Source organism: Lemur catta, chromosome 1, assembly GCF_020740605.2.
Source record: "Lemur catta isolate mLemCat1 chromosome 1, mLemCat1.pri, whole genome shotgun sequence".
Taxonomy (NCBI): Eukaryota; Metazoa; Chordata; class Mammalia; order Primates; family Lemuridae; genus Lemur; species Lemur catta.
The window spans coordinates 218,313,146-218,333,075 of record NC_059128.1 but is presented as its reverse complement, the minus strand read 5'-3'; the positions used below and the strand labels follow the sequence as shown (position 1 = coordinate 218,333,075).

At 33.7% G+C, this 19,930-nt stretch overlaps 1 protein-coding gene across 1 annotated transcript in view; it reads left to right on the top strand.

Moving 5' to 3' along the window:
* Nucleotides 1-19,930, top strand: part of ACAP2 (ArfGAP with coiled-coil, ankyrin repeat and PH domains 2) — a 130,268-nt gene that overhangs the window by 105,831 nt on the left and 4,507 nt on the right. Inside the window, exons 14-22 of the mRNA XM_045539991.1 lie at nt 1,390-1,598; nt 2,268-2,337; nt 6,075-6,166; nt 7,933-8,117; nt 9,017-9,109; nt 10,212-10,399; nt 10,862-10,971; nt 12,821-12,931; nt 14,327-14,388. Of these exons, the coding sequence (XP_045395947.1) occupies nt 1,390-1,598; nt 2,268-2,337; nt 6,075-6,166; nt 7,933-8,117; nt 9,017-9,109; nt 10,212-10,399; nt 10,862-10,971; nt 12,821-12,931; nt 14,327-14,388 (1,120 nt within the window). The remainder of the gene's footprint in view (nt 1-1,389; nt 1,599-2,267; nt 2,338-6,074; nt 6,167-7,932; nt 8,118-9,016; nt 9,110-10,211; nt 10,400-10,861; nt 10,972-12,820; nt 12,932-14,326; nt 14,389-19,930) is intronic.

Below are 19,930 nucleotides of genomic sequence, written 5' to 3'. Positions count from 1 at the left end.
AGAGAGAAGGAGAGAGAAGAAAGAAAGAGGGAAAGAGAGAGGGAGGGAGGAAGGGAGAGAGGGAAGGAAGGAAGAAGGGAGGGAAGGAGGGAGGAAGGAAACCATTAAATACATGCCTATTGGTATCTCCAGTTCTAATCTAACAAGATTCATTCTGGTTCTCTCCCTTTCCATATAAATAATTCCTATCTCTGCATTGAGAAATCTGGCTCCTATTTATCTTTAACATGTTTACTTATATGATTGATCCCCCTGTATGTCACCAGTATCCTGTCTCTGTTGCCACCTGCCCCCAATCTTGTCCTCCCAGCCCTCTTATCCCACTCAGGCTCTGACACCTCATAGTAGGTAGCACTCGTATAATACTTAGATGCCTTCCTCTCCCTACTCAGGCTCCTATTTCCCTTGCTGAGCTGCTGCACTAGACAGACATCCTCCTTAACCTGCTTGGCTGGCATCCAGCAACCTGCGCAGGGTTAACCCCTCATGTGGATGCATTCCTCACTCAACTCAGTCCTCTAGAATACTGTGTTCCCACACTTACCTTGTGGGGCCCTATATAATGGCTGTTGAATTGAGCTTTCAGGAAGGGGAAGACGAGAGCCAAATTATATTTGTATTGATTCTGTACTCACATACTGGCTTGTTGAAGTTGGAATGTTTTTAAACGAGAAGGCATTTTATAGACCATATGTTTCATTGCTTAGGATCTGTGAACCACATCTTTGTATTTGGTCATTGTGGCCATGTATAGACAAGTGCTTATTAAATATTCTTTATTATTGGTATAGACTTTGCTGTGTGCTTAAAAAATTAACTTTTTATCAGCCATCTTTTGCTTTTCTCCTGGTTTACCTAATATCCCTTGAAATTTTAAACATTGTGTGTTCTATTGTTGATTCACTCCTTAATTATAATTATGTAGTTGATCTGTTCTTTAGTATTTAACTGTATACAACCATACTTTTCTAGTTATTCACTGCAATAGTTAAAATAACTTGCTTACAGTTCATTGAACACCTTGGAAAAGCATGGTATAAAATAATAATTATTTTATTCTTAAGTCTTAATAGTCTCAGGTCTATTCCTTCTTTCTCCCACCCTGCTTGTTAAGCTAGTGTTCCCCCTTCTCTTTGCCCTCATATCTTGTACATATATTCATTGTATCAGTTACTATATATAGTTTTAAATGTTTATATGATTCCCCACACTAGACTAAAAGTCCATTGATAGAAGAACCTATATCTTTTTATTTTTGAATCTCCAATGCCTAGAATAATGCCTGGCTTATGCCCGTAATGGCCTTTCATTTATGATTGTAAGTTTTTGTTTGGAGCATGTAGCATATAATCTTTTTTTAAAAAAACAAATAATTCTTAACTCTTTTAGAAGCTGGATAAGAAATCATCTCCATCCACAGGAAGTCTAGATTCTGGAAATGAATCAAAAGAGAAATTATTGAAAGGAGAAAGTGCTCTGCAGCGGGTCCAATGTATCCCTGGCAATGCCAGCTGTTGTGACTGTGGTCTGGCAGACCCTCGGTGGGCCAGCATCAACTTGGGCATCACCTTGTGTATTGAGTGCTCCGGGATTCACCGGTGGGTAGGCCTGCCTAGAATGAAAGACTCCTTCTTTGGATAAACACACTTTGGAAATTATCTGGTTCCTTTTGTTAGAGGGCCTTTTCCACTTCCCTAATTTAATTACTCGTTTGTATCTTCGTACCTTTTAAAAAGTGTCTAAAGTTCTGGTTTGTAAAATGTTTTTGAGGACTTTGGTTCATCATTCATTATGAACCAGAAGATCTGTCCCTATTTTTATGTGTGTTAAGAGCTATAGTGGCTGGGTGTCGTGGCTGACACCTATAATCTTAGCACTCTGGGAGGCTGAGGTGGGAGGATTGCTTGCTTTCAGGAATTCAAGACCAGTCTGAGCAAGAGCAAGACCCTGTCTTACCAAAAATAAAAAAATTAGCCGAGCATGGTGGTGCACGTCTGTAGTCCCAGCTGTGTGGGAGGCTGAGGCAGGAAGATCACTTGAGCCCAGGAGTTTGAGGTTGCAGTAAGCTGTGATGATGGCACTGCACTCTACCCGGGGCAACAGAGTAAGACTCTATCTCAAAAAAAAAAAAAAAAGCGGGGAGGCTATATTACAGACTTTTAGAGACTATGTCACATTAAAAGAGAAAAATAATTTGCACAAATATGCAAATAGAGTAGAAACTTGATAGTTTTACCTATTAATGTGGTCTTCTTTTTTCTACTTAGGAGTCTTGGGGTTCATTTTTCTAAAGTAAGGTCTTTGACTTTAGACACCTGGGAGCCGGAACTTTTAAAGGTAAAATACTTGCTTAAAAATATTTCATATTTTCACATATAAGTGAAGATTTTAGAATCTTAGTTTATGAATTTATGAGTTCCTCATGCTAACAGTGAAGTAAATTGTATTGGAACATATTTGAGGTTATTTTGGCAAATCTAGTGCTTTCATAATAGGTGTTTAAAATTGCTAAGTTTATATAACACTCTTAACTCCAAGTCAGTTCACTCCTTAAGAAAACCAGTGTTCCTGCATTTTTATGTTTTTTTCAAAAATTATCTTAGATTCTGTGCCTTAATTTTAATCATTTGTAATTAGATTTTTATTAAAAATAGATATATTGCTATGGTATAGTTTGTAATGGGTTGGTATAGCTTTTGGCACCATTGGGTTTAGCATAGGACTGTTTGCAAATTTACATTTGTCAGACTAGGAGGCATCAAACCAAGTCATCCTTTTTTTTCCTGTGTCTAAGAATTTATATCTATGAAACTGTCATAAATCATTTTAGGCCACTATTGTGTTTCTGGTAAGATTACAAAATTCCTAATAGTTAATAGTATACTCCTTTTAATTCCCACCATCTAGTTTACCATATTACAGAAAATAGATTAGTTTAAGGGTTGGAGTACACACTGATTTATTTCTGTCTGAAAATTATGTTTTTAATGTATTTGTGTTTTTATTTCAATTCATAGATAAACCAGTAAACCTGTCAATTATGTGAAAAATTTGCTTTGTGGAATTATTGTGTAAAGATCTAAATAGAAGTGATAAATTGGTCACTTAGGTAGAGCCCAATTTAGGTAGATTCTACAAATTGTTATGAATTCGAAGGAGAAGAAAGTGGGTGATGAGGGACAAGAATCTAATTTTTGCATCAACTTTGTGTGTAGATAAGATTTGAGTGGATTCAATGTAGAAAATTTGGTTGAAACACATTTATCTAATATATTTTAAAAATATGGGTGAAACTTTTAAGCAAAATCTTTTGAAATACTTAACATATAAATTATAATGAGAAAATAGTTTACTTTAATTTTGAGTTGTTTAAAACTTTACCTATCTTACCTTAGGCTTATTTTTTTAATTAATTCACCAAACATTATGAATAATATGCAGCATTGTGCTAGCCATAGTGGAAGGACAGAAAACTAGTAGAAGATGGGTTCCATTCTCTCAAGAAGCTTAAAGTCATGTTGGCGGAAAGAATGCAGATATGAATGAAGACATTAGATAACAGATATAAGCACCTGATATCTTAGTTCAAATATTAAATAACAGAATTATTAATGAGGGTACTTAAGAAAGAAGGAAGTACTTTGGGTCAGGCCTTTCTAGAAGAAAGTAAAATTATAACTCAGGCAAAATGTAGAGCTATAAATAAGTAAAACTTACATTGTAAAAGATTGTAAGCAGGACAGTACATAGACTATTAAGAGAATTCCTTGAGAAGAAATGGAAGTCAGATGGTATTACCGGAGAAACTAGCCTGCCACAATACTGACATTAGTTTGATTTGGTATCTCTTTATTCTAGAAGTTTAGGGGAGGAGATAGGAAAATATTTTTCTTCAGGCAAGTATGTGTAGGAAAAAGGAATAATTGGATGCAATTAAGATAAAGTTTGTAAACCTTTAATTATTTTTTTAATTAAAATAATATGTATCAAAGATAAGCTTTAAAATAATTGGTAAGTAAAAGGAAAAAAGCCTCTCAAAACAGTAACCACCATCTTCTCCAAAGTTAACTATTTTTAATATTTTGCCAAATATTGTTCTAGATTTTATTTTGTCCCTACATGAGATCTGAAAAATTTTAAAGACAATTATAAAATAACAGTGTAAGGCCGGGCGCGGTGGCTCACGCCTGTAATCCTAGCCCTCTGGGAGGCCGAGGCAGGTGGATCGCTCAAGGTCAGGAGTTCAAGACCAGCCTGAGCGAGACCCCGTCTCTACTAAAAATAGAAATAAAAATTATTTGGACAACTAAAAATATATATAGAAAAAAAATTAGCCGGGCATGGTGGCACATGCCTGTAGTCCCAGCTACTCAGGAGGCTGAGGCAGTAGGATCGCTTAAGCTCAGCAGTTTGAGGTTGCTGTGAGCTAGGCTGACGCCACAGCACTCACTCTAGCCAGGGCAACAGAGCGAGACTCTGTCTAAAAAAAAAAAATAATAATAATAATAAAATAATAGTGTATGTTACTAAAATTTTAGAGAGTAGATAATAATTCCTATACTTTCTTTTTCTTAATAGAATTTGCTTTTTGGTGAAATTCACTAATTTTTGTATGACTATTTTATAAATTTTAATCAGTGATGTGTGAATTTATTTGGTATATAGTAAAAAGGTGTGCCTAATTTTTGATATTTTTTCGAAATTCTTAACCAACTTTCTTAGCATCAGTATTGAGCAATCGTTTCTTTTCCTATCATTTTGTTATTTCTTCTTTGCCCTACATTAAATTTTTGTAAGGAGGCTTGATTTCTGTTTTGTTAATCCTCATCCAGTGATGTATTTCTTGTCTCATAGTAGCAGATTTTTTAAAAGGCTATCATGTAATAACTAGTATCTTTACTTTAAAAATGAAAAATGTGGTATATAAAACTAGAAGTAATAATTGCTCAAAGAAGGAAATAGCACATTTAAAATTTATAAGTAGCTGGGCTATGGGGTCAAGGGAGAGAAACTCACAGAGAGGGAGAGGTAATGGAAAGAAGGGAAGAAAACCATGACAGAGGGATGTCATAGAAGTAATGGATCCTTAAAAAGATCATGATTAAGGAAAAGGGAAGAAAGGAAAACCATGCTGTCCTGGCTGCCTATTGTACACTTTTAGAGAGTGACCTTCCCAGACTTTGCTCCTATTCTTGGGTCCAGATAGCATTTTTATTCTCTTGCTGTCTCATTCCAGGCCTTCCCCCCTCCCACCAACTCACATGTCCCAATACCTTATAACTACTGGTTATGTCATCCTAGTTTATATGCAGTATCTGTTACCCAGATATAATTTTTCAGGGAAATCGTTTGTGTGATCTGTATCTTGACATCATAGGCATGTTTGCTCTAGGGGTCAAGCCTGGAATTGGGCACAGCTAGAAACATGGGTTCCATTCTCTTATCTTAATTAGCCATTCATTATCTTAATTAACAGAGAAGCTACATATATAATTTATTAGTGAGGCGAGGAGAGCTTGAACTGAGTTAAAGAGGTGAATGGACAGATGGAAAGGAAAATCTAAAAGATTTTGGAACATATAACTAGGAGTTGGTTGTTATTTGGAGACAGAACCCAAGGAGAGGTAGAAGTCCAAAAATATTTTAATAATGTTATAAATATTGTAGATTTGAATATTTTGAGGAATTAGAAGTGAAAACTGAAAAGAATAGATATTTAATTTTTAATTCATTGTCCTAGTACTGACAAGTACTTGCTATACATTATGGTATAGGTAATGCTTTGCCATGCTTCTTGCCTTACTGTGTACATATAGGTGTAATAGTTGTGATATGTAAATAGGTAGATAAATAGAAAGAGTCTGGTAGGGATGATAATCTTCTAGGGGAGATACTCTGATGAAGAATGGCAAAGTGATAATATTGCTGTCAGTTCTTGTTTCATTTTATTTTAACTTTAAACTTTGTGGAACGAGCAATTGCAAGGGGATTAGATGTACTTGCTTTAAGGACTTTTAAATTTTAGCTTATTTTAAGGACTTTATAGCTTATTTTTCTATTTTCCCGACAAACAGCTTATGTGTGAATTGGGGAATGATGTTATAAATCGGGTTTATGAAGCTAAAGTGGAAAAAATGGGAATAAAGAAACCACAACCAGGACAAAGGTACTATTCCAGTTGTCTTAATATGCTACCTTTTTTCTCTAATCAGGAATATAGCTATGCTTTTATTTCACTATAGTAATTGATGTATAACCTTGAGACAGAATGTTTAGAAGCAGTCATTACGGCTTCTGTTCAAATGTGGCTATCTCTTGAGTAGATAATTTTTTGAATAGATAATTATGTTTTATTGATCAGATAATCAATTATAGTCTCTAGAGGAAAGAGAAATCTTAAAAATTAAGAGAATCTTAAGGAAAGAGAATCTTAAAAATTAAGGTCCTACATAGGACTCTAAAAGCTCTTAACAGTTAAAATAGACCAAAGTTCTGTTAGTGGTAGGCATTCAAAAAGAGATAATCTGTTCATAATGAAAGGATCAAGTTTCTGCAGCCTACAATGAATAATTTTACTTTGACTTAGTTTAGCAAATATTTGTTAATCAGATACTTCATGCATGGCATTATAATGTTGAAGAAACAAAGATGAAAAGGGTACCTCTGGTAGGGGAGACTGCTTAATTGCTGTGTTTGAAATTATGCTTCCAATTCTATATAAGGAGGCTCATTGAATGAAGTGGGTAGGAATCAGTGCCTTCAAAACCCGTAATTTTTGTTATTGATGCTGTTTTTAGTCTTTACAATTCTTTATTTTAGGCATTAAATTTTTATTTGCTGTAATCCTATGTTGAGATTTTGTGTTTGACTAAATGTTTGCGTATAATCAATACTATTTTAAAATTACCACTTGAGGCTGGGCATGTTGGCTCACGCCTGTAATCCTAGCACTCTGGGAGGCCGAGGCAGGAGGATCGTTTGAGCTCAGGAGTTCGAGAGCAGCCTGAGCAAGAGTGAGACCCTGTCTCTACTAAAAAAAAAAAAAAAAGAAAGAAATTAGTTGGACAACTAAAACTATATAGAAAAAATTAGCCGAGCATGGTGGCACATGGCTGTAGTCCCAGCTACTCGGGATGCTGAGGCAGAAGGGTCGCTTGAGCCCAGGAGTTTGAGGTTGCTGTGAGCTAGGCTGATGCCATGGCACTCTAGCCCAGGCAACAGAGTGAGAGTCTGTCTCCAAAAAAAAAAAAAAAAAAAATTTACCACTTGATAAACCAATGTCATTTAAATCAGAATCTTAATTTTTTGCTGAAGTATGACTGAGTTATTTCAGACCTTGAACTATCCCTCTACTTCAGCGGAAGACCTAAGCATTGTAAAAGTATATAAGTAAGAAAAAGTATAGAACAGACATGGCATTTTATGACTATATCATAAATCAAAAATTTTAAATATGACATCTTTTTTCCCCTTAAATTAAGAAGGCTATTTTGTTTTATAGTTGTTTTATGAAAAATTATGGCCATCAATAGTGATAGTTCAGTATATGCCATTATTTCTTCAAGGAAAAACAAAATTAAAGTTAATTTCTATAAATTTTTAAGTTTTCCTGGTAATGTTTTTCGTTCTGTAAAAAACGTGAGGGTGTATATATAGAAGTGAATGAGCATAAAAATTAAGACAGTAAAAGAGTGCCTTGTTAATACTTATGATTTTTCAGTTAGGTTATTGTTTATATTTCATTTGAGTATAAAATCATAGTTCATTAAATATTTAGAAGGAAAACATGTTATATAATGTCACAGATTCAGTTTTAACTAGTATTAGATTCAGTGACTTTGTCTGAAAATATTCAATATATAATAGCTTCTTTTTAGTATTAGCCACGCTAAGGGATTAAGCAGAACATGATGACATTTTTATGTATACCAGACAGGAGAAGGAGGCATATATCAGAGCAAAATATGTGGAGAGGAAATTTGTGGATAAATATTCTATATCATCATCACCTCCTGAGCAGGAAACAAAGATTGTCTCCAAAAGTTACGAAGAAAAGAGGCTGAGCATTTCTAAACTTGGGCCAGGTGACCAACTCAGAGCATCTGCCCAAAGTTCAGGTATTATAACTTCCTTCTTTTGTATATAAATATTTTCTTAAACTGAAGTCACTTTCATAATCCCTGAATGAGTAGCCGTTGTAGGTTTTTTAAATGCTAAAAAACTTGTTTCCTTCTACTTATTCTAAGGAAAAACTGGATTTCTATGTCTTTAAAACAGTTAAATTTAAATAATGCCATGATAATTCACATTTCTAGGTAATGTGTATATTTTAAGGAATAAAATTGCTTAAAATGCAAGGGGAGATGGGAATTATAAATCTGTCATTCCAAAAGCCCTAAGTATCTGATTAACTGCCTGATTTCCTTCCTATTTTTTCCTCCTAAATTTTTCCCAGTAACGTTTTTTTCCTGCCCTTTTCCCTTCTTATGGCCTGCTTTGTGCTTTGCTAACTTGCATGTCCCCAGTGATTGCTGTAAATAGCGACGAGGCCAGGCGGGAGTCTCTGTTCTGTCCTGATGAGCTAGATTCACTCTTCTCCTACTTTGATACTTCTTCAAAACTGCGTAGTAGTAAGTACTACTCTTGTGGAGCATTCCAAGTCTGTGCCAGTGGTCATTGTGCGGTGTGGCCATTTCTCTAGATGTTACCCATTGTCTCAGGATTACACATTACTTACAGTCATACAATGAATTAAGCGCTTTACTACCCCTGACATATTATGGGGTAATGAGATGTGTTACAACTCTGAAAATAAATTTATTTTCAGGCTTTGTGATTGATTTATATCTTGATAAAATAAGTGTTCAAAAGGATTAAAATTGTCTTAAAGGTATTCTACCAGTGGTGCCTGAGTTCATGTTGATGTGCAAGAGCTCATTTTAAAACCTTGTTTGTGGGAGATTGATTTCTAAATGACGTGAACTTTAATCACTAGCCAATTTTTTCTTTAAAACAGTCAAAAGTAATGACAGTGGAATCCAGCAGAGCTCTGATGATGGAAGAGAATCTTTACCCTCCACAGTGTCAGCCAATAGTTTATATGAACCTGGTAAGTTTTGATGAAATTCAATGTTAATTGGTATTGTTTGCTGAAAAATATATGTAGTAAATGCCTAGTCTTGATGAAATAGTTTCTAAGAGAGGTGGTTAGTCTTCTAGAAGGTACTAAGGGAGGAGTAATACTTCTAAATGAGAAAGCAGCTATTTCTTTTTATATTTGGAAGTTCTCTCCTAGTTGTACATCCTTCCAAGCCTCATGATATGTGCTAAAAGTGCCTTTCCAGTAACTGACGGTAATTTTTAATCTACATGAACTGTGTATATTATTATTCTTTTTTTTAAAGTCTTATTATTATTTATCTTTTCTTGCGGCTCTCTTTTCTTCTCTAGAGAAAGAGATCATCAGCTCCCTTGCTGCTAAATTTTCCTTCTGACCTTTGCTTTCTTTCTGTATTCTCTCCTCATGATTTCAGTGATTTTGATCCTGCAGGGTACTCAGGGGAATAAGCATTCTTCAAATTCTTTGAACTGCTTATAGTGCAAATTGTGGTGGTATTGTACCATCCTAGGAATGAAGCGAGGTTTAGTAGTAAAATTCTTTAGGGTTTCTTACTGCTTCTTAAGTCCAAGCTTATAGGAATATAACCAATTTTAATCTAGTATAGAGTAATTAACCTATCCATTATATACTGGTAAAACCAGAAAGGCTTAGCGTACCAGTTGATGTCTTTATAAGAGAAGAAGTTTGAATGTTTGGGGTGTGATTATTCTATGGGAAATAAGATATCTATGTGAAAATCTCCTATAAACTCATTATGATAGATTAATGGTTTCTTATGTCACAGCTTTCACATTGTGATAAGTTTAAGAGTTCATTTATTGATATTTTTAAAAATTGTGGTAAAATAACACAGAAGGTAAAATTTACCATCTTAACCATTTTTAAGTGTACAGTTTAGTGGCACTAAGTACATTCACATTGTTGTGCCACCATTACCACTGTCCATCCGCAGAACTCTTTTCATCTTGCAAAACTGAAATTCTACCTATTAAATAATTATTTCCCCCTCCAAGAGCTCATGTTTTAAAAGTATAGTATATGACTTTCAATAAGAGCTTATTTTATTGAGGTATTTGTGTTTCCTTTTCAGAAGGAGAAAGGCAAGATTCTTCTGTGTTTCTTGACTCTAAACATCTTAATCCAGGACTTCAGCTTTATAGGGCTTCATATGAAAAAAATCTTCCTAAAATGGCTGAGGCTTTGGCTCACGGTGCAGATGTGAACTGGGCTAATTCAGAGGAAAACAAAGCAACACCGCTTATTCAGGCTGTATTAGGGGTACGAATTTATACATTGACGTTTTCAGTGGTAGTAAAACATAAAAAATCATAATGCATTCTGAACATGGCTGTAATATTATGTTTTGCTTTAAGAGATGAGTTGGAATATAGAAGGAACTTCTGTGCAGCTATTGGTGATTTCTGAGCATCACTTTGATTATTTCAGATTTTTTTTTCATAATGGAAGAAAATTCTAATAATGAAAGTATGTAGTGTGTTTTGCTAGTTCACAAACTGCAAATGAATCCCTCATAGAAGCTGTTCTTGGGAAGAAAATAATATAATTTATCATTTCTCTGCTTTTGTTGGAGGTTTTTTTTTTCTTTTGAGGAGAATGTAATGGAAATGCTTTTTGAGTAAAGTAAATAAAACTATACTATTTTAGAAATTGTATTACTGCTTTCTGTTGTTTGTTTGTGTACATTGTTAATCCTCTTTTTTTTTTTTTTTTTCATTTAAGGGCTCTTTGGTGACATGTGAATTCCTCCTACAGAATGGTGCTAATGTGAACCAAAGAGATGTCCAAGGACGGGGACCACTGCACCATGCAACCGTCTTAGGGCACACAGGGTAACTATAGTGCTTAAATATTTAAGTAGATTTTATTTCAGAAATTATTTTGAACCAATGTTTTTTTTTCCAAATTAAATCATTAGATAGCGTTTGTAAAGGGATACATTCCTGTGACTTATATTGTCATGATGGCATTTGAAAGGTAAAAAATCTTATTCAGAAAAAAGCTATTATTAGTTTTCAGCTATGAAAATTGCATATTTTACTTCAACCTTAACTTGTCATTCAGTAGATCAGTTTTAGTATTTAACCTCCTCTGTTACTGAAATTGTGGTGATTTTGTCAGACAACTTAATTCTGTGTTTACATGCATTTAGATTTGTACACATATGTTATCTACATAGCTTACACACACCCAACCTATTTTGGGAAAATTTTGTAACTTTTCAATTTTATTTTTTCCATGGGGTAGCTAAAGTCCATTCTAAACTAAATTCTTAGTTTGGGCTTTTGACATTGTGGCTTCTGGAGCAACATTAAAACTCACTGTACAATAAAGCCGTGAAAATGGACTTTCTATTAGAAAGTATCAGTGAAGTCAAGATATTGGCCTTATGTGGAAAGTTTGTGTCTTAGATGATTATTTTTTAATAAAACATCTCAGGCTCTCCCATTATTATTACCTGGCTAAGCAAGAAGCTGTTTTTTTTGTGTTTTTTTAAATAGCATCTTTTATTTTTATTATAACATGTTTTCTTTCCTTCTATCAGCAAAGAGATTCTGTTCAATAACTTCATCATAGAAACTTTTCTATACTTAAAGAAAGTAGTATTTAAGGTAACTCACCCTTTGTGTTTTCTTCTTCATCCTTTTTTTTTTTTTTGAGACAGTGTCTCACTGTGTTGCCTAGCTAGAGTGCTGTGGCCATTCCCAGGCACAGTCATGGTGCATTGTGGCCCTGAACTCCTAGGCTCAAGCAATCTTCCCACCTCAGCCTCCTGAAAAGCTGGGACTACAGCCACCATGCCTGGGCTGTTTTTCTTCTTTAACTATCAAAATTCTTCCTATTTTATTTCATAGACTCTATTCACCTATTCTTTCATATTTTTTTTTCTTTTTTGAGACAAAGTCATTGTGTTCTCTTGCCCAGGCTAGAGAGCAGTGGCATCATCATAGCTAACTGCAGCCTCAAACTCCTGGCCTCAAGCAATCCTTTTGCCTCAGCCTCCTGAGTACCTAGGACTACAGGGGCATTCCACCACACCTGGCTAATTTTTCTATTTTTTGTAGAGATGAAGATCTTCCTATGAGATGATCTTCCTATGAGACCAGCTCAGGCTGGTCTCAAACTCCTGGGCTTAAGCGATCCTCCCACCACACCTCCCAAAATGTTAGGATTATAGGAGTGAGCCACTGTGCTCAGTCTTTTTTCCTCCATTTTTGTCAGTTTCTTCAAGATATAAATGCCTGTGGAGTACAACAGGAAGATTACTTTCTACTCTTCGATGTTGTATTTTCATGAATATATTACGATATTTACATTGCCTTGGCTTTCTTTAATCTCAAATAATGATCTTTTGTTTTAAGTTTATATTAATAGGTACCTGTGTACATCTTTTTAGGTTATTTGTTGAGGGTAGGGATCATAATTTATGTATTCCATGATGCCCCATAGTACTAGATTAAATAAAATAATGTATATGAAAATACCTTGAGATGTATAAATATGTTGATCTTGGTAAATTTTTATTATTAGTTAGTGTCTGATAAATATTTGTAGAATTAATCAAGAATTTCCATATAAAATGTTATTTCTTTAAGTTAGGGTAGTGCTTTTTATTTTTTAAGGTGAATACTAATATTTTTCTTATTGACGATATCTCAAAAATGATGTTTCTTTAAATAGGCAGGTATGTTTATTCCTAAAACGAGGTGCCAATCAACATGCCACTGATGAAGAAGGGAAAGACCCTTTGAGCATAGCTGTGGAAGCAGCCAATGCTGATATAGTAACCTTGTAAGTATTTCCTTTTTACTTGAGTATTTTCCATACAATCTATTATAGTCACCCTGCAGGGTATTGGATGTAGGACCCCTGCGGATACCAAAAGTAGAAATAGTAGTGTAAATGAATCTCAGTTACTTACGAAGAGAAATTCCCATGGTTGCCTTGAACTGCTAAGCTTCCACTGTGAATTCTTGATTTGCCATCTATCACCCCTCCCTAACCCCTGCCAAATAAAAAAAACAAAACAGCCAAACATACTTTCTCAATGTCCTTTCCTGAATTCCCTCGAGGGTTAATTGTTATTGTGAAGGCTATTCTGGGTAAATTTAGAACTATTAAGTCATTATACATTTAGAATCGGAGAAAGAAGTTACTAAAGAAAAGATAGGAATAGTATAGAGAAATTAACTCTGGGTGCAGCTTCCCAGGCAATTCCTATATAGCAATGGCCCCTTCCCTCAAAACTGCCTGTTCTCAAATTGTCTAAATTTTTTCATTTTACTTTGTGTGAGGACTTCAGTTTCACTTAAGAATTTTTGTAAATAAGTATCCTTTCTAAAATCCAGATACCAAAGGAAGACTTATGGAGCTATTGTTAAATCACTCAGTGGTTGAGAGAGGAGATGAAGGGAATTGGGGTACTTTAAAAATAGGAAAGCTCCATGAGATGCTGCAGTTGCCGGAGAGAACGTGTCAGAAGAGGATGATGGAGGTCTGAAAAGGCAGTGGATATTTGGTGGCCCAAAAGACAGGCAAGCAGTACAAAGTAGGAGAAGAGTACCAAAGAAAATATTTGCCTATTTCAAAATGTTGCTCATTTTTAAAAATGGGAGGAAATACTTGTCTTCATAATTCAGTGTTACATGTCTTCTGCCAGGATGAATAACCCAAAAAAAGAATGTATAACCAAGATGGTAACCTTGAGAAGATCTTGGTTACCCATAGTCACTTGTTACGTTTGTATATCAAAATATAATCCCAGTATTTAGAGATAACGCTGCTGTTTATGTTTGGCACTACCTCCCCTGAGGGTGAGCCAGAGTGAACTTATGACGGGTTCTTATAGTAATTTTAGCAGCTGGCAGTTAAAACTTGACAGGCTACTGTAGGAGTCAGGAATTCTTTGGAGTCTGGAGGAAGCAAGCTGCTAGAAGTGTTTAATAGAGCTGAAATGCACTTGTCAGGAATCTTTTATTGCCTTTTCTCATAAGAATTGTATGAAGATGAGATGTAGTTGCTTTTTTGTCTCAGATTGATGGGTCTGATAAACTAAAAGCCAGTCTATTTTAGTGGCAAATGAAAAAAATTGTATTAGTACATGTATTGCCTGCTTTTATACTTCATTTGTTTATGAACATTTATATTGTATGACTTCATCTAAAAGATCCTTTTATTTAATTTTAGGTTACGTTTAGCAAGAATGAATGAAGAGATGCGGGAATCAGAAGGACTTTATGGACAGCCAGGTCAATATTCTACTAATAACCATACTGAAATGCAGTATAAGAAATGCATTCAGGAATTTATCAGTTTACAATTGGAAGATTCATAGTTCTTTAGTAAACTAATGTGATACTAGAGAGTTTTTATAACCTACTTGTAAATTGTGAGTTGTTAGCTATGTACTGTACTTCCTGAATTCTTGGGTGGCTAATCCTGGGCCTTTAAAAATCCATAAATATTTCTGTTGCAGTACACATTTACTTGCTATATTTAACTCTGGCTGCTGACTTCTTTATCTGCTGTACACGTCTTCCATATACATTCCAGTGACGTGAATGGAATGGTAAAAGTATTCTTTATATATTTACAGCAGCAAAATAGTTGTTTTCTTTTTGGAATTCTTTTTAGCTGTCAAGTAAATATAACAAAATTGTTTTCTTTTTGTTATTCAGGGAATTTCTATAAATTGTGTTCAGGGAAAAAAAAAAACAAATCACCAAGTCTCTGGCTATAAAAAGTCAGTATGGAAAATGCCAAGAAAAAGTTTATTGATGAGTTTTGTACTCCAGTCTAAAAATGAGTTGAAAATTTAAAATAAAAAATTTACCAGTAGGTTGAGAAGTCCATGATGGGAGTGGAGTTAGTATAAAAGGTTGAAGGAAAAGTTCTTATTTTACCTTTAGCTTTGCCCAAAGCAATTGTACAATATCTGTTAGATAAGTGGAAGTATTTAGAACAATTTTTTGTGACCCTGATGGCAAAGTAGACATATTAGATAAATCTCAACTTATGATCACCTCCTTTCATTTTGAGTAATTTTCACCTTTGAATCAAGATGTCATGAAAAGGAAGAAATGTTGCTCACCAGATTCCTCTCTTTGATGAACACATTCTTCACAAGAAGAGAATAATTATTGGATCTCTAGTTTCATGAATTTGAGTATATAAATTGCTAATTTATTTCATATAAATTCATATACATATTAGTAAAAAATTTCAGGAATTTATGACTAAAATACTTGAGAATGCTCAGTTTATAATGAGCATATTTGGTTTTTTAAAAAATGAATATTGATACATTATTTTTAAAGTGGCCTGGTAGTATCATTTCTTCTTTTTGTTTAAATATGTTTTGAGATTTCTGTACTTTATGCTAGCTTCAGCCATTTATTTTGACCAGATTAATATAGAATTAATATCAATGTATAGCCATTCTTTTCTCAAAGGACTGTATTTACTACTTATTTTTGGCCTAATTTAATAGGGAACAAGTAAGAACTTTGAGAACAGAGGCACTTCAGCTAGATACTTCTAATCTAGGGTGTCCCACTTTAATCCTATGGATCATACAGTACTATTGACTCATGATATTCCAAGATGTAACAGTGCTGATTAAGGGTGAAGCTCTAGCATTAATTCTGGATTTCACCCATTTGTTTTAAACTTGAATGTTAGATTTTAAATAAGTTATAATTTTGTAGCAAATATTCTTAAGTGATAGTATTACTAGGCCATTTTTGAGGCCTTTGTGTTTAAGCACTTTAAAATAAAAATTGCTCAAAGGATATGACCTGATATTTGTGAGATCAGAGTGAACTTCAAGATTTTAAGTTAAACAAATTTTTTCCGCCTGAAATTTTAAACTTAAATGTTTGGTTAGCTGCTCTTTCCTTAAGGTGTTTCCTTAAGGTGTTTGCTGATTAGTCAGAAGGTCGGTGGTCAACTCTTCTCTGGAATTGGGAAGCTTGAAAGGACAGGGCCTCTATGTTCTTACCACCTCCAGTTCTACCCAAATTGCTTGGGCTTCTGCTGCCACCATTTAAGCGCATTCAAATGTCTCTTTCACTGTTGTTTATGTATAAGTTTATATATATATATATTTTTCTCTACTGGTAGAAATATAGATTTTTCCAATTTATTTTAATGAAGACTTGAAAAAAGTCTCATTTTGAAACAAGTCTCTACTATTCTCAAATTTTAGTTTGGAGGTTAATAAATAGATCAGAATTCTGGAAATAGTATATCAGAATAAAGTGAGATTTTTTTGATCTATTTCAGGATCATCTTGAAAATAGATTTTTAACTCATTCAGAGTAGCTAATATTTATTTAACTTAAAGCAAAGTAATTTTATGCTTGTACAGGTGACGCGGTGAAATGGCACAACAGTTGCTCTCTGGTTACGTTTCTTTTCCTTGATGAGTCTTTGGAGAGCAGACATGTTTGGCTCAGGCAGTGGATCTTTGTTTTTCTTCTGCTTATCATTGTAAATTTTTCTGTCATAGACTTTGGTTGATTGTTTTATTGGGATCCTTTTTTGGGTTGTCTTAGCAATAGAAAGAAAACCTCAGAACTCTGGGTAATTTTTAAATGCAGGTATGTTCAATCTTTTGATAATGAAGAGCTCTATCATTTAACAGATTCAGGTAATCATAGACCTATTTCTAGCAAACCCCACTTGTAAATTGTCTACAACCTTAAGTTCCTGCAAGACGATGTAAGAGCACACATTTTCTGAAGGGAGGATGAGTCACTCTTTAGCAGTCCCTGCAGCTCTCAGGAGGCCTGGGTGGGTGAAGGAAATAGCACACCCCACTCTAAATTGTTGAAAACCAGTCTCGTGGTTCTTACAGTTTCTGGTTCTGTGACTCTTCTTAATCTTTGGCGGGTTCTCAGCCAGTTGAGAATCACTGCTTTAGGGACCCAGTACTGGTTATGTAAGTACGCAGCAGGCAAAAGTTGGGAATCACTGATTATCACTGATAATCAGTTATCAAAGGAAGCTGTTACCAGCCCAGCAGGGTCAGGGTCATGCATATGATCACCTGGGGGTGGGTCTTAGGTGCTGCTGTCCCTTTGAGGGAGTTGATTTCAAGAGCAAAATCTGTTTTGGTATAATATTTTGAACACCAAAAATTAAAAATGAACTTAAACTCAGTTGAAACACAGTAGTCTACATTTTAAAAATTCAAAACTGTCTAGGCACATAGAAAAGTTAACTCTCCGAAGGGAAATAGAATGTGGTTAGGTAATTTAAAGAATATGCTTAGCATTATAAATATTGGGTGATTAGTTATTTACCATTTATAGTACACTCTCAAATATACTTCTGGGAACATTCCAGGGCAGCATATTCTGGGTAGTTGTTTATGTGTTCTAGTGTAGACAAATTATATTTGCCTTGGGAAAAATTCTAACTGATCAAAATTATATTTAAATTTTAAATAATCACATTGAAGTTCAACTTATGTTCGTTATATTAAATATCTTAGTCACTATTGTTCTCATAACATTTGTGTGTGACAACATATTTTGAGGTCTAAGAAAGGTAGTATATTAACAGTGTGCGAACGTTTTGTTAGAAACTAAATGTTAACAGAAAGTTTTGTGTGTGTATGTGAAGGTGGAAACTTCCTTTTGTATTGTATTAACTTTTTCTAAATGTATTAAGTCAGTGAAACCAATGATTATTATAGCACCAACACTTTCCTTCAAAGAAGCATTTAATTCAGTCAATGAAAGGTTCTTACAATTTGTTTTGCATGGTACAATGGTTCTTCTAAAATGTACTTGCATTATAGGTACTAGATGATTTAAAAGCAAAAACTGTAAAACCACTTAAAAAAATCTCACAGCTCGTTATACAAAATATGCATTGCTAATAGTAGAAGCCATATATTGCCATTGTACTGTTGTAACACTTAAGAATGCTCATCTGGTGCTATCTGTAAACTATTTGGCATTAGTATCTGCTAGATCCTTCCTATTTCTTCTTGAATGTATAATGTGTGCCTTTTAAGTTACTTCTAGTGTTGAATGGTAAAATCAGTGTGGTATTTTTGTATTATAATCTGCACTTTACACTTCTTGGAAAGTGAAATTCCAGACTATCCAGTTTAAATAGTATTTTAAAAATATTTATAATGTTTACAATAAATATTTTAAATATTTTAATTCAGCATCTAAAAACAAGAAAAGATTTAAAATATTTTGTACTTATTAATTGCTATTTAATGTTGCTCTCTTCTCAGTTTATTTTATATCTTTTAGAATGACTAAAAATGGAAATAGATTGTAGTATTCTTTTGATGTGGCAGTAAACTTTTAAGAAATCATGGTATACTTGGATTGTCTTGCCAGTTTTTCCAGTATATCAACCTTTATTTTTATTTTAGTTTTTATTTTACTATCTGTGTTGTTATTCTCAGCCAACCTATTAATATTCTTTTCTTACTGTTTTTTTCTTTTTAAGGTAGATTGATTAGTTTAATTAATTAATTCAGGTCGTGAATAAATTTCCAGGGCTAAATGAAAACTATATAGAGATTTTAATAAATTGCTTTTTAAAAAGACTAAATATTAAAAATGACAAAATATTTAAAGTATTAAAATTTTTTAATTGAAAATCTTGGGTTATGCTGTAAGATCTTTTTACTAGATCTTTATCCCCATCCCCCAACTTTTTTCTAATTCTCTAGCTTTTGGTATGGCATCTCTTGCCTCAAAAATCTCGCTTTTTAAAAACTGACAGAACTTACTGCATTATTAACAACAACTGTAGCAATGAGTTTGTGATAAGATGGATGCAAGGTATCTAATGGGAAATGATTATAAAAACATGTTATAACAATAGTAATCTAAAACAGTATTTTATGGTCTAAATCTTGAGAACAGAACTGTGCCAAGCATCTGTATAAAGCTAATGTTTAGCAGGAAGCATTCATGATGAATGATTTATCTTGAAAATAAGATTCCTTTGTCTGAGGAATTAATCTGTTGGTGTATATATATATATATATATATGTTTAATTTCTCATGACAAGAAAAATAGTATTCAGTCTGCTATAATATCAATATCTGTAGTCTACTTCTCTACAAGCATATTTGTACATATATACATATGTTTATTACTCTAACAGATGTCTTTGGTATTTATTCCCATTTTGCCATAGCATTCTTGCTCATATGGCCTACAGTAAACAAAAAACTTCTGACTAAATGTGAAGCTATAAAATATAGTCATTTTCTAGGTTTTTTATTTTATAAGTTTGGTACGCAGTGATTAGATGCTTTAGTTTTAATTAAGCATTAAAGTTCAAGTAAAGAATTACTTTTTTACATTCTGTTTTATTTTTAGTTAAAAGATAATATTTCCCCCATCTGATTATCAGTTTGTCTTGTTAATAACTTGCATCCATCAAGAATATTAATATTTGGTTTTGTTCATTTCTTTTGGCCTTTATCAAGGGAAATATTTATTTAAATAAGGTCTTGTTTACTATACATCATTTCGAATGACTTTTATTTCTCATGTGTTAATAAATGTATTTCTTTACATTGCTTTAAACACTTGCATCTTTGCTCTTTTCTAACTCTGAATTTTCCTCTGTGGCTGCATCTGAGGTGCTTTTTTCAGGTATAGTTTTTTTTTTCTTTCATTATATAATTTTTCAGCATTTAAATTTAGTTGGCCTTTTTCCTTCCAAAAATGCTCATCTGAACAAAAGTTTAATGTAGTGAATTATAAAATAGTTACTAGTCATAAAAATGAATGTTGTCTTATTAA